Raw genomic sequence first — 13,975 nt, forward strand, 5'->3', positions numbered from 1 at the left:
AAGATAGTTGCCAATGAAGATTTAAAATTAGTTTATCAACAAAATCTATCGCACAGAATTGACAACGTTTATATAAACAATAATCCATCACAGGGCTGGGCTAACATTTGTGAAGCTATCAAAGACGCTGCTAAAGAGGTTATTGGCTCTGGACCTCGAAACAGCAATAACTGGTATGACTCTGAATGTAAACGAATCAACGAAGTAAAAAGTGAGGCATGGAAGAAACAGTTATCATGTAACACAAGAAGTAATCGGTTAGATTACGAAAATAAAAGAAGGGAAGCGAAAAAGATAATGAAGAGAAAGAAAAAGGAACATCTAAGAAATAAAATTTTAGCTTTAGAAGAAAATTCCAAGCGACATGCTAGAAGATTTTATCGGGGAGTAAAATATCAAACTGCCGCTTTTCAACCAAGACTGAATATCTGTAAAAATAAAGAAGGAGAAATATTAAAGGAAGAAGACAAAATATTAGAAAGATGGTATGAACATTTCCAGGAAACTTTGAATAAACCTGATACGGGAATACACGGTATGCCACTTTTGCAAACAGTAGAAAACACCATAAACCAACCAACAATGGAAGAAACTCAAATTGCAATTGAAAAGCTAAAAAATGGAAAGGCTAGCGGTGAAGGTTCCATTATAGCGGAATTAATTAAATACGGAGGCAATAACTTACATTGCAAGATTCATGATTTAATTATTAGCATATGGAATACTGAGATTATTCCTGAATCTTGGCTAAATAGTATAATTTTCCCGGTGCATAAAAAAGGAGACAAGAAGATTTGTAGCAACTATAGGGGCATATCCTTACTTAATGTATCCTACAAAATATTTACCAATATATTATATGACAGGATAAACGAAATAGCGGAAAGGGTTATAGGTGAATATCAATGTGGATTCAGAAGAGGTAAATCTACAATGGACCAATGTTTTGCATTAAGTCAAATCTTTGAAAAATCACAAGAGTATTCAAGAGATATTCACTGCCTATTCATAGACTTTGAACAGGCGTTTGACCGAATCAATAGGAAAAAAGTATTTGGAGTAATGCAAAGGCTAGGAGTACCAGAAAAACTTATAAGACTCGCATGCGCTACGTTACGAAATACAAAAGCGAAAGTACTTGTACAAGGAAAACTTACCAACTCGTTCAACATTGATTCTGGTGTAAAACAGGGAGATGCATTATCTGCTTTGATATTTAATATGATGCTACATTATGCAATTAATGAAATTGATCCTGGAGCTACTATCTTCATTAAATCGTATCAGATATGTGCGTATGCGGATGATATTGTTATACTCTCGCGTAATGCTAATGTTTTGAAAGAAATTTTTACCAAACTCGCTGAAGCTACTGCAGGTGTTGGGCTACATATAAATGAAAAAAAGACTAAATGCTTCATAAAAAGCAGAACGCCCAGAATAACACATAATCTTAGTATTGGAACTTACACTTTTGAAAGCGTTACTCAATTCAAATATTTGGGAGTAGTTTTCTCGAATTCAGAGGATTCATCAATCGCAATTAAAGAGCGAATTAGTGCTGCTAATAAGAGTTACTTCGCCCATGCAAAACTTTTGAAGTCCAAACTTTTAACGGGGTCTACGAAATTCAAAATATATAAAACACTTATAAGACCTATTCTTACTTACGGATGCGAAGTATGGAACCTAAAGGTTGCAGACTGCAAAATGCTATCAATTTTTGAAAGGAAAATACTAAGAAGATTATACGGACCAGTGAGAATGAATGGCAATATTTATAGAGCAAGATATAATCATGAACTTGAAGCATTAATACGGAATCGAACCATTATTCGATTTATAAAATCCAAACGAATAAGTTGGCTGGGCCACATGGTTCGTATGTCAGGCGAAACAACACTAAAAAGAATTTTCATGCATCGCGAGCAGGGGACGAGAGCGAGAGGAAGACCCAAAAGTAGATGGCTGGGCATGGTTGAAGCGGATCTAAGTACCATGAATATTAGAAATTATAGCGCGTTGGCTCAAGATCGAAGTGAATGGAAGAGAATAGCTGAGGAAGCTTTGGCTCACAGAGGGCTGTAATGCTAAGAAAGAAGAAGAAGACCTACTTAAATTTCATTTTCCCACGTTACATGTTTTTTTCTTTCAAATTGTTTCAGAAAAATAGCAACACTAACATGATATCAATATAAAATTCTCTTAAAATACCTCCAACATTTAACATACTTACTTAAGTATAAGTACTAGTATTTTATTTTTGTAAAAACCAAAAAAAAAATAGTAAATAGAATCAATATCAGTAATTAAAAATTTAGAACGTTCTCATGAGAAAATTGAGCAAATATTTCAAAATGAATATCTCATTCCAAGCCATTGACCACTACATTTATTTGAAAGCTAAAAAAAAAACATTTTATGATTCAATTAGTAAGTATGTAGAATTATTAATTATTTATATTGAAATCATTGACTGTAAAACACACGAAATATTGAAACTGCTAATTACACATTTGATAAAAAAAGAGAAGATAAAAGTTAAATTTGTATTCATATAAATATATGGATGTACATATGCACACATTTGTATAAATATGCAATTATATAACCGTAACTAATACATATAAAATTTAATTTTTATATCACGTGATAAAATTATCGTAATATCAATAAAATATTGCTCAAGTGATTTGATTTTTCGTTTTTTTTTCTTAAAACTTATAAAAATTCATATGATCATTGCAATTGGTTATAGAAACTTCCAAAAATCATTGTAAGTATTTTTAAGTACATATTTCACTTAATTTGTTAAAACCGAAAATTGAAAAAAGTTTCAGATATGCAACAAGATAACAATGTAAGGTTAATTTATGTAGGCGCTTAAAAAATTTTGTTCGTATAGCAAGTAAGTACAATTTGAAATTAATTATTCGTTATTAAAATCAATCAATCTGGTGGGTGCAGTGGTTATGACACCGGTCCTTTAACCGAAGGATCTCGGATTCAAATCCCGGTCAGGTCACTATAAAAATTATATTCAATATAAGCAATATAACTTAATATACAATGCTAATAACTAATGCTAACAAGTAATTTTCAAATATTCTTAATATTCAAAAACAATTACTAATATATTGTGCTAATATTTCTGATATATCAAATACTTATACCTTTAAAAATATTGGCCAATTTGTGTTATACTTTTTATTTTTCTAGTTTGCAAACTGCAGTTAAGGCTACATTTTGAAGGTGGTATTCAAATACTTAAAAAATGAAAAAAATATGAAAATTATTATTTAAGCACTATAATTACAATAATTTTAGATCAGGGATCTCTTAATATGACAACGTATGTTCTTTTTATTGCATAAATAAAATGTGTAGTAGCAGAACAATAATTGTTAGAAGATATTTTAATATTTTATTATTAGGAGATACCAAAAAATTTCTACGCCAGAATTCTGTAGACATATTTTAAACATGTATTTGTCTAAATAGCAATACATACATAAGTTCAAAAATAAAAATTAGAAAATATGTAAACTCTTCGGATATTACTATAGTAGTGCCTTTACCTTAGGCAAAATAATCTCACATCTTAGTTTAATAAATATTTCAACATTTATACATCTGTACATACATATGTATGTACTTATAGTAAAATTTAAAAAATCTAACAGATTAAATAAAGTATGAATATTAAATTACTAAAAATTAAATATATATTTAAATTAATAATTAAAGTACTAAAAACAACATTATATTCCAAAATACCTGTAATTATAAATTCTTACATACGTACATAAGTTAAGTGTCTAATTAGGATCTAGTACTTATCAAATTTTATTGTGCATAATAATAAGTGTTTGTTATTGAATTCCAATCTAGTTACTTATATATGTATGTATATTTTTTTTAAGTATAAGTACATTTAGATTATAATAAAGCTGGGTCAAACCAATTGTTTGTAATTTAGCACTTTTACCTTCAACAAGTGAAAGTAATGCTTTTAAGAACAATCACCTGTGCATAGTACATTATCAAAATTACTTTCATTCATATACGAATTTATTTCAAAAATTGCATACCTTTAGGAAATCAATAATGTATCAATAAGAAAATCGGAACATAAAACATTTTAGCTTTGCCATCTGGAAAAAGCTCACGTTGTTTCTAAAAAAAAAAATTTGCTAGACATTTAGAATTAAAACTTCTATCAGTGACATATCCAGTCATTGATGTCAAATAATAGAAGAATCTTTTAAATATCTACATTTAATAAAAAAATTCGTATGGTATCCGATTAAAAGTATGCATCCCAAGATTATTCAATAACGAATGTTTTAAAATAATAATATATTTTTCTACCTCCATCTCCTTCGTCTAGTATCTGTAAAATTTAAATTGTTTCCGAAATACAGGAATTTTAAGATTTCATATATAACTACTAATAACTACTAATTCCTTTTATAATAGCTACATAACCAGAATAGCTGTAAAATAACCAAACAGCCAAGTTCGTTATTATAACGATTCAGTTTTAAATTTTTAAATATAGTTTGGAAGTGATCGTTCAGTTAGTTTTACTGATAATATTTACAAACTTTTATATATTTATATTTCATACTTACGCAAATAGTAATTTATAAGCAGTTCTGTTTTATAATTTTGTTTTAAAATTAACATGATATTTTAACTTGTTTATTTTCTTTTCGTTGTTATTTATTTATTTTTTGAAAAAATCTTTTTACCACATGATCATATTGTAAAACTAAAATTAAATTTGACATTTCTATATTCTTAAGCTCTTATGGAATGACCTGCGTATTAAAAAATTCATACCACACTATACACTTTACATACATACACTTAAACACATTTTTTCATTCCTATCGTAATAGTAGTACACATCATATCATAGTAAACGTTGCTTAACAAACACACCCTTATACATAAGTAAAGTACGTTAGTTAACTGGTATAAATCGTGTAGCAAATGTAATATTACTATCTTTGTAGATATGTAGAATGTACATATGTATGTACACAAAAATATTCAATATTTAAGAATATTTGAAATTTAAAAAAAAAAAAAGATAGAATTGAAATTATAAAATTAATATTCTAGGCATGTTAAAAAAACAAGTATATACAAAAATTTTTTAAAAGAACAAAAATCTAATTTTTATTTTTAATTTATTTGAAATGTAAATAATTATTTATGTATGTATGTAGGTAGGTAGGTAGATATACTCATTTTGTTATATGCATACATATGTACGTTAAACGTAAGTATGAAGTTGAATTAAAAAATTTTGCCTAAAATTTTTAATTATTTTTATTTTACTCCAAAAAATTATATCGAAAAATTTAATTCTTTAGAAGGTTTTTAACAAAAAAAAAAATAAATTTTTTTATGGGTGTTTGAGTGTGTGTGTTATTCATTATGAAGTCATGCCTTCCTTTCATCTCTCATTTAAAAACTACAAAATTTTATTTTACATTTTTTTTCTTTTTATTTTCTTATTATATTTATTTTTATTAATGATATTCCGTCACCATCATACCTACAATGAAAAATATTAATTTATTCTTTTTGGTTTTTTTTATATTTATTGTTTACTTCACTTCTTTTTCAAATATACACAAACAAACTTTTATATATACATACATTCATTAAATTTTTGTTTAATAAATTTAGAATTGAATTTAATTTTTTATTTTATTCAAAAACATAATTATTTTAATTCAATAATATAGTTAAATATTTTTATGGAAACAAAAATAATTTTATCTCCTTATAACAATATTACTTAATAAAAAAAAACTACATAATTGTATTATTTTAAATTAATTATAACAAAATTTTATTTTTTCAAAATTATCTATTTGTATGTGTGAATAACCAACTAGAGTAAAACGTCTATAAAAAGAAAAATAAAATTTAAACCGACGGATTAAAATTCGCTCTCGACTCGTATTCCCACTTTTGTTGACTGATCCGTTCGATTAAATTTTTCCGATGTTGATCGCTGCGCTGCTTCTTTTTACAATAAGAATTAAGAAATAAAATTTATACATAATATACGTTGTGTATGTATTGCAAAACACAAAATGAGTATTTATTTAAGTAGGATACTTAAAATACAAATTCGTTTATAATATCATTATTTTTTTCGTTATTTAGTTAAACCGCCAAGTATTACCAACAGTAATGCTTAAAAGACATTTTCAATTCGATTTCAATAATGCTTTTTTTTATTTTCTGAAAATGTTTATTACTGTGTTTTTTTAGATTTAGTAATTACTAATTATAAAACGTTTGCTGTATGCTTATTTTTAAACAACCGTATTATTTATTAATTTCTTATATGGTATTGCGTTCTTTAATTTTAATCAATTTTATTTACAGCCTGATCGTGTATCTCGCTTTTTGGCTCAAATTTTATTCACTTTCAAATGAGTTTAGAAAATCCAATTAATGATTACTCATTTTTTTAATTGTCATTCTCACTTTCCGAGATAGATGATCCGGCCTTAGTGTTAAGATTTGCGTTCTATTTAATATGTGTTAAAAGCTCATGAGCTTACATGCGTAATTCGTTAATTTGACGAAATTTTTCGATTTATGAGTAAAACATAACTTTAATTTTTTCGGCATAACATAGCGTTTTCACATTTAGCAAAGTTTGACGATTTTATATATTTGATTGGATTGAAAATTTAATGTGTAAACGTTCAGTCAAACCAATCAAAATCGAACAAGAAAAATAAAGTCTTGTCCAATTCTTATCAAACTTTTTTGACAAAAATAAAAGGATATAACGGAAAGAATAATTTTTTTTCGTTATGTGCTGTTTTTTAAGATCAGCTATTTATTGTGGTCAGCAAAGTACTTTAAAATTAATTTTTCATAGTTAGCTGAATTATTTTTTATAAATTTTTGAAAATTTATATCAAATTTATATATTTCATCATTCGTAAAAAAATAATGCTTATGGGATATTAAATCTAAGGATTACAAAAAGGTTTTTGAAAAACAATTTAAGTAGTGTAATAGCTTATAAAATATGCATAGATATACCCCGATATGAATAAAAAAATTAATACGACAGTATATTTGAACAAATAAATTCAGGTGTATAAACTGAAATTCTCTTGCAATTTCATGGTTGTCAACTTTTGCTTGATGTGTAAATGCAATTTTAATATGTAATGTATAACAATTTTTTTCATATAGCTCTTCTTTTATTATTGAAATGTGAATTGAATAAAAAAAAAGAAAACTAAGGTATTATAATTAAATGCAAAAATAACAAAACATACAATCCATGTACTGTTCGCAAATACTGTTTAGTACTACTCATAGTCATGATTAGTTTGAACAGGTAAATGGAAGGCAAATAATGTTTCTTCAATCCTCAAATGTTGACAACTCAATGGTGAAATGTTTTCAAGTACAAGTAAATTTGTTCTTTTGATTGTGCAGAAAATTACCATTAATCAAGTAATTATGAAAAATTATAATATATATAATTAAAAATATATAAATAGAACATTTTATAGCATTTATAATCATCAGATTATAAGCAATTGTTGTAAAATTAAGAAAGTCTTTGATTATAAAATCCTTTAATTAATCAAGTCTTGACGTATTTACCTAGAAATGCGTAAATCGCATAAAAGAGGGAACTAACATTAGTTTTTTTTTTTGCGCAACTCCCTCAAACACAAACTCCTTCTCTTTGACGAATTGTAGAGATAATAAATTACGGAGCAAACCTGAAGCGAGAAATCTTTAAATGGCACTATCCTGATTATATTGCTTTAATACGTCACCCCAAATCAGTTTTTCATACGCTGCAATTACCTTATGATACGCTAGGATAATTTTTCTTTGGAAACGGTTTTCACTTTTTAGACGTTTTATAATTGAATGTATGAAGAATATATAATATCGAAGTAATAATAATATAAAAATTGTGGTTGTGTTATATTTTTATTAATGTATTATATTTGATTCATGGCTACGTCGCGCTACGCTCAGAAATACATTCCACAGACCGTAGGCATGATACTAGAAATATGTATTACTATTAAACATCTCTTTATTTTTATTCGTCTAAAAAATCGTGAATATGAATGAAAATGTATTAGTGTTTGTCTTATTTACATTTTTTACTTAAGTGTAGTAGTAATTAGTCATATTAAACCAAAAGAAAAGGTGCTTTTGTTTTGACGATCAGATGTAGAAAATAAGAACAAAATTTTTACATATTTTCAAATTTTATTTTTTACAGAAGAAATTGGTATAAAAGTTTTAATTTCGATTATCGATACAACTTCAACAACGTTTTCAATAGAACATTTCGTTGGGATTGAGATTATCGTAAAAATGTTTGAAAGAGTGAGAAAATGAATGAAAAGATGTAATATAGAAAAAAAATTGAATAAAAGCAATACGAAATAAAAGATTACAGAAAAAAAATCGTCAAGGCGAATTCAAACAAATTCTTTCTTTTTCTCAAAATTAATGTTTTGCTTTTTTATTTTTTATTGTAACATATTTAAGTTCAAACAGTTTGGTTTTTTAAGGCTCTTCATTATATTAACCATCAATACTTTCAATATCGTCGCAAAACTGTCACAATATATTAAATAATTGTGTAATTTGAAAGCGCAGTATACTGCATTTAAATCCTGCATTTAATAAGTGCTATCCTACATCCAAATAAATTTGATTAACATTTAAATTAATTTTAAATGTTAATACACTTAAAAAGCGAATTACTATTTTAAAAATAATTCATAAGTTCAGTAATTAAATGACATAATGTTAGTTACCAATTACATACCAATTTTGGCATGACTTTAAAAGTATTTTCGTTTGTTCATTCCAAAGAAAGAATAAAACGAATAGGTTATTCAATAAGAACATCACGAAATATTTGGGAGTGGAATAAACGAACATAACTGGAAAAAAAGTAAAAATTTAATTTTATTAGTACAAACGACGCTTTTTAAGGATTAAAACTTTTATATTTGAATGATTTCCAAATTCAAATTTTCAAAAACTTTCAGCTGCCTATATTCAACACCGTCAAATAATATTGCCGAACAATTTATAAATGAGTGTTTTAAATTCAATGCAATTTGGGGAATTTTTTTAAATTTTAATAGTTACATGCATACACAATATTCTGAGTTTTTAAATCTTACGTTTTTTTCTTTAGTCTATTAATAAATCATGTTATAATATCTACTTCCCTAAATTAACATATAAATTTTAGCCTTAAATTTTGTTAAATAATGGTTGTATAAAATATTCTGAAATGCAATAATATTCATAATTAAAACTAAACTACATACACAGATTTTTAAAATTTTATTTTATGCAAAATAAGAAACGAAATCTTTTTTCTCCTACTTTATTGTAACATATTAATATTATTATTATAAGGACAAATAAGAATGTTTAAAGTAAATCGGTTTAGTGAAGTATAAGAATCAACCTATTGCTGACGTAACCAACTCTGCCACGTCTATATCCGTAGTACGGACAGTTAATTGCATTGTTACACCATCTGATAAAGCCAATTTAGACCTTACTAATACTTCTGCGCCGTTACGGAATGTACCTTTGAAATAAATAATTTTATTTTGGAATAAAGTTTTTTACTTTAAACAAAATACCTGAACAGAGTAATGTGTGTGTGTTCATACCATCAGCAACTTTTTCTGACCAATTTGCAGCAGTCAAACCTAAGAACTTCAATATGTTTACAACTGCTTCTTGTAAAGTACTAACAGCTGATAATGCGTACGTGTCTTCAGCCTCTACCCATTCTTAAAAACAAAATTGTAATTCTTTACATAAATTTTAAAACAAAAACTACCACAATTTGATATATACCTGCGCTATCTGCAGCATCCCAAGCGGCAGCAAAATTACTTTTTTTTAACCGTTGAACTTGATCAGCAACTGTTATTTCTAAATCCTCGAGCATGTATTCATCATCATAACCATCGTCAGAATCAGGCATGCCAGTATTAGGATCACAATCTTTTACAACGAAACGAAGTACCGCTCCAAATGCGCCAACACTACTTCCAATATCCGGTGGAAATTCAACTAAAGTATAAGTTGAACCCATAGAATTATACGATAATTTTTGGCATGGAATCTGAGCTCTTGCGATAAAACCTTCTGGTATTGTAAGATCTACCCGTACATTTTCTAATAATAGATCGGGCAAAGTATTTAAGCAATCAAACTAAAAGTGAAGGTATAACTGCAGTAAACTTAAAAAGAATAATTTTTACGCTTACTTGAAATACAATATAGTTTGCAAATATGTGTTTAAAACATTGCACAGTATATTCTGTTTCACTTTCAGTTAATTGTACTGGAGCACATGTTTTATGAATTGGACCAAGTCGATGCAAACCTGGTATTTGTGATAATCTTTCAGCACTTTCTTCTTCTCTCGTTAGTTTAGGAGCTTTGTGAACTATAAGTCAAAATTTTCAATAAAGTTATAAAACAAAATTTTTATAAAATAAATTTTCTTTAATTTACTATTGGAAATAAGCATTGGATCAGTTGGCGAATCTTCTTTTATAATAGCGGTTTTCGGAACAATTTCCAAATTAAACGGTTCATCCAAATTTCCTTGCAAATGTTCAACCAATGCTTTCTCTAATAATGGCAAAGAACAAGTGGATTTGTCGATAATATACTTTTTACTAATTTCTGCTTTATTCTGTTGAAGTAAATACAAATAATATGTTGCTCTATCTCGAACTTCATCATCATGATCCATTTGACATCTCCCCAGCAGTACAAGAATGTTTTTCAACAGTGATGGACATGAAGCTGCAAATTGTGCTAAGGCAGAGACAGCAGCAGCGCGCACTGTCGGATTCTCCAAAATCACTCTGTTATAAATAAATCGAATATATCTGGAAAAAAAACTATTGAGTTTATAATTCTTTTCTATTTTTCATTCATCTCACTTAGATGGATTATTCGAAAATGGACCCTCTTTTCCCAGTAAATGCAAGATTCTTACAGCAAGTGAAGTATGTTCACAATCTTCAATAAACTCGCACAAATGGGAAAGACCGGATTCTTTTGCTTCAACATTATCTTCGATTATGGTTATTATTGTATCTACAATAGACGTTTTATATTCAAGACCACCCTCTTCTCTTAACATTCCACTTAAGAAATTCATTAATACGGTATGTTTTCGAGGATATTTTGTACATAAAGCACAAATCGCTTGTACAACAACCACTTTGAATTCATCTGAAATTTCTGCAACAAATGATGAAATTTGTTTCATTAAACGTTCTACGGAACTTTCAGCTCCGGTTTTAAGTAAAGTTGTTATTGCCAACGTTGCCACAGAGCGATTTGAGTCCGTTATTAGTCCTTCTAAATCAAGGTTGCATGTTGTAACAGCAGCTGGATGTAACATTGCAACTTTATTTAGTGTTCGCACCGCGGCAAAACGTAAAGTAGCTTTCGAAGAACTACAGAATAGTTGCAATACACTAAAAGCAGGTGCCAAAATTCTCGCATTTGTATTTTTTAAATTAACAACAGCCTGAGCTGCTTCGTAAGCAACCATTTCACTTTTATGTCGAAGGCAAGATTCAATAAATGTAAACATTGGAGAGTCACCTAATTCTTCAATAGATATATCTTCTTCATCAATCAATTTACATGCAATACGAATCTAAAATGTAAAATTTTTAGAATTATTAATTATAATTTTTAAACAAACTCGAAAGTAATAAAATATAGTTTCAAATATAATTACCAACATACAAACTGCATACGGACTACTCATTGGGCTTCGTGTTAATTTGTTTACAAGTTTGGAAACAGCTAGGCGATCAGATTTCCTAATGTGATATAAAAGACCCAATGCATGATATTGCACCATAATTTTAGTACTATTTAAAGCTTCCTGAGCTTCATTAGCCCATCTTTTTACAACATCACCAGCAGTTCCTGCCAGTTTTAAAGAACTCACCAATGCAGCGCTAGAAACTGCGGCACTTTTATCAACAATACATTGTTTCATATATCTTTCAACTGCTTGAAGCATTGTATTATCAGTTATACTGCAAAGCGCTCTTATAGCAGCTGCCCTATATAAATCTTCTTTTCCAGTCATATCCTTCGTTAAAGAACTCGTAACAATAATCACATCTTCAGCAGTTGAACTAAGTTCTTTGATCCCTAAGTAAACCATTCTTCTCAAAACTACATCTTTAGATTGAAAAAGTTTAGTCATTGCAAAAAAACAATCGGTTGCTTCTCGAGTCACAAGCTGCTCTCCCTAAAATAATCCAGATCATAAATTTCATATATAATCATTCGTCAACTGACTTACTTGATTTATTATATAGAGGATTTTTGTTAATATTTGCGTACATTTCTTTGCATTTACTGGCGTTTCATTGAATGCACGAGTTTCTTGAAGCAATGCTGTTTTTTCTAAATTATTATACATACCAGAGACTCCTGTAATATTTTTTTACAATAAAGACTTTATTGAACGACAAGCTTTACAAAATTAATTTGGGTGATTGATAAAGGTTTGACAAATACTTAAAATTTCTAGAGAAAATTTACACATTTAATTTTAATGATGCATTTTTTTTGCCAATTGTTCCTGAAATTAACTTCATTTCAAACTTTTCCTAAAAGCAGATTTGACAAAAATCTGAAATGAGGGTACTTTCAGTTTTATGTCAATACGAATACGTATTGAGGCAGGTACATATATTAAGAGTATGAAATTTTAAAATTTACAAATTAACTTTTAAAATGCATTGCTATACACAATATTTGTAAAGTTATTTTAACCTTCATCTTCTTCATCTTTATCACGTCTAAATGATCCCATTTTAAATGCCGCTAATGATAATTAACTCGTTTAAAAATTCACGATCAAAAATTAAACAAAAAAAAACTTGCAGGTCACAATACACGTCACCTAGCCAAACGAAGGAAGAAATTATGACATTTAACTGTGACATATGATTATTGTACATACATATTCATTTTTTGCAATGACAGTTATCGCTGGAACAACATAACTTATGATTTCAATTGACTCTATTCTGGGTCAAATTTTCGATCATGTTATCAAAATCAGAAATTTGTGTATCAACCAAACCTTCATATAATTTCTAAAACAGTTTTTAGTATGTAGTATACCATGATAAATGTTATACAGTGTATGGGAGTGAAATACTAAAAGAGAAAGATAATATTATAAAATTATGACAATTTAATCTTGACAAATTAATAGAACTTGTCTAAAAATTAAACGTAAGTTTATTATTTAGAATATATTAAATTTATTAGATATTAAAATTTTAATATAAAAAAAATTAAAAGTAAAGGTTGTTATGTTTAATAAAAATAATTGAGTTAAAATTAAATTCTGTATTATGATGGGACTCAATATTTAGTATTCCTGATGATCTAATAATTATCAAAGTTTCATTTTAATGAAGGTATTGTAACTATACGGAGTATCAATATCACTTAATTATTACATTAGTCTATGTGCGTTTTCATTTTTTACATCACAAAAGATTCAAAATTGTCAAAAATAGATAAATGTTTGTCTTTTATTTCAGAAATAAAAACTCGTATTCATTTTTATACGATAAAACAATAGCGATACGATATTTCTGTCGCATATCGTATATCGGATTTTTTCATAATAAGGGCCATTATGTAAGTAATTTGAATTATATTTTCTTTTTTTTCTTTTTAAGAACTGAAAAACTTTTGTAAAAGTGTAAAATTTTGTTCAACCAAAATATCTTTTCTATATGCGGGCCACATAAAAAATTTAAGTTCAAAAATAGCCCGCAGTTCGACATTTGTTAAAAAATGGATTGGTTATGTTTCCTTAATATGAGAAATGCATTTCGCTTCAAAA

General features: G+C 27.6%; 2 protein-coding genes across 5 annotated transcripts in view; both read right to left on the reverse strand.

Moving 5' to 3' along the window:
• Positions 1-5,998, reverse strand: part of LOC129614217 (rho GTPase-activating protein 7) — a 127,885-nt gene extending 121,887 nt beyond the window's left edge. Inside the window, exons 1-2 of one of the 4 annotated variants that reach the window (XM_055528686.1) lie at positions 5,674-5,998; positions 4,635-5,569 (exon numbers count right to left, since the gene is read on the reverse strand). The gene's annotated coding sequence lies outside the window, so the exon portion shown is untranslated. Of the gene's footprint in view, positions 1-4,634 lie in introns of all 4 variants that reach the window. The other 3 variants (XM_055528703.1, XM_055528696.1, XM_055528676.1) reach the window with 3 other exon arrangements.
• A 3,370-nt stretch (positions 5,999-9,368) lies between these two features.
• Positions 9,369-12,940, reverse strand: LOC129608598 (coatomer subunit gamma). The gene is made up of 9 exons (XM_055520222.1): positions 12,886-12,940; positions 12,410-12,540; positions 11,831-12,355; positions 11,019-11,746; positions 10,582-10,964; positions 10,332-10,513; positions 9,916-10,276; positions 9,696-9,848; positions 9,369-9,640 (listed from the first exon to the last, which is right to left on the reverse strand). Exons 1-9 carry the CDS (start codon positions 12,923-12,925, stop codon positions 9,510-9,512), a joined length of 2,634 nt encoding a protein of 877 aa, XP_055376197.1. The 5' UTR covers positions 12,926-12,940; the 3' UTR covers positions 9,369-9,509.
• Positions 12,941-13,975: the final 1,035 nt, after the last annotated feature.

Source organism: Condylostylus longicornis, unplaced genomic scaffold (genome assembly GCF_029603195.1).
Source record: "Condylostylus longicornis isolate FDR11 unplaced genomic scaffold, ASM2960319v2 ptg000004l, whole genome shotgun sequence".
Classification (NCBI taxonomy): Eukaryota; Metazoa; Arthropoda; class Insecta; order Diptera; family Dolichopodidae; genus Condylostylus; species Condylostylus longicornis.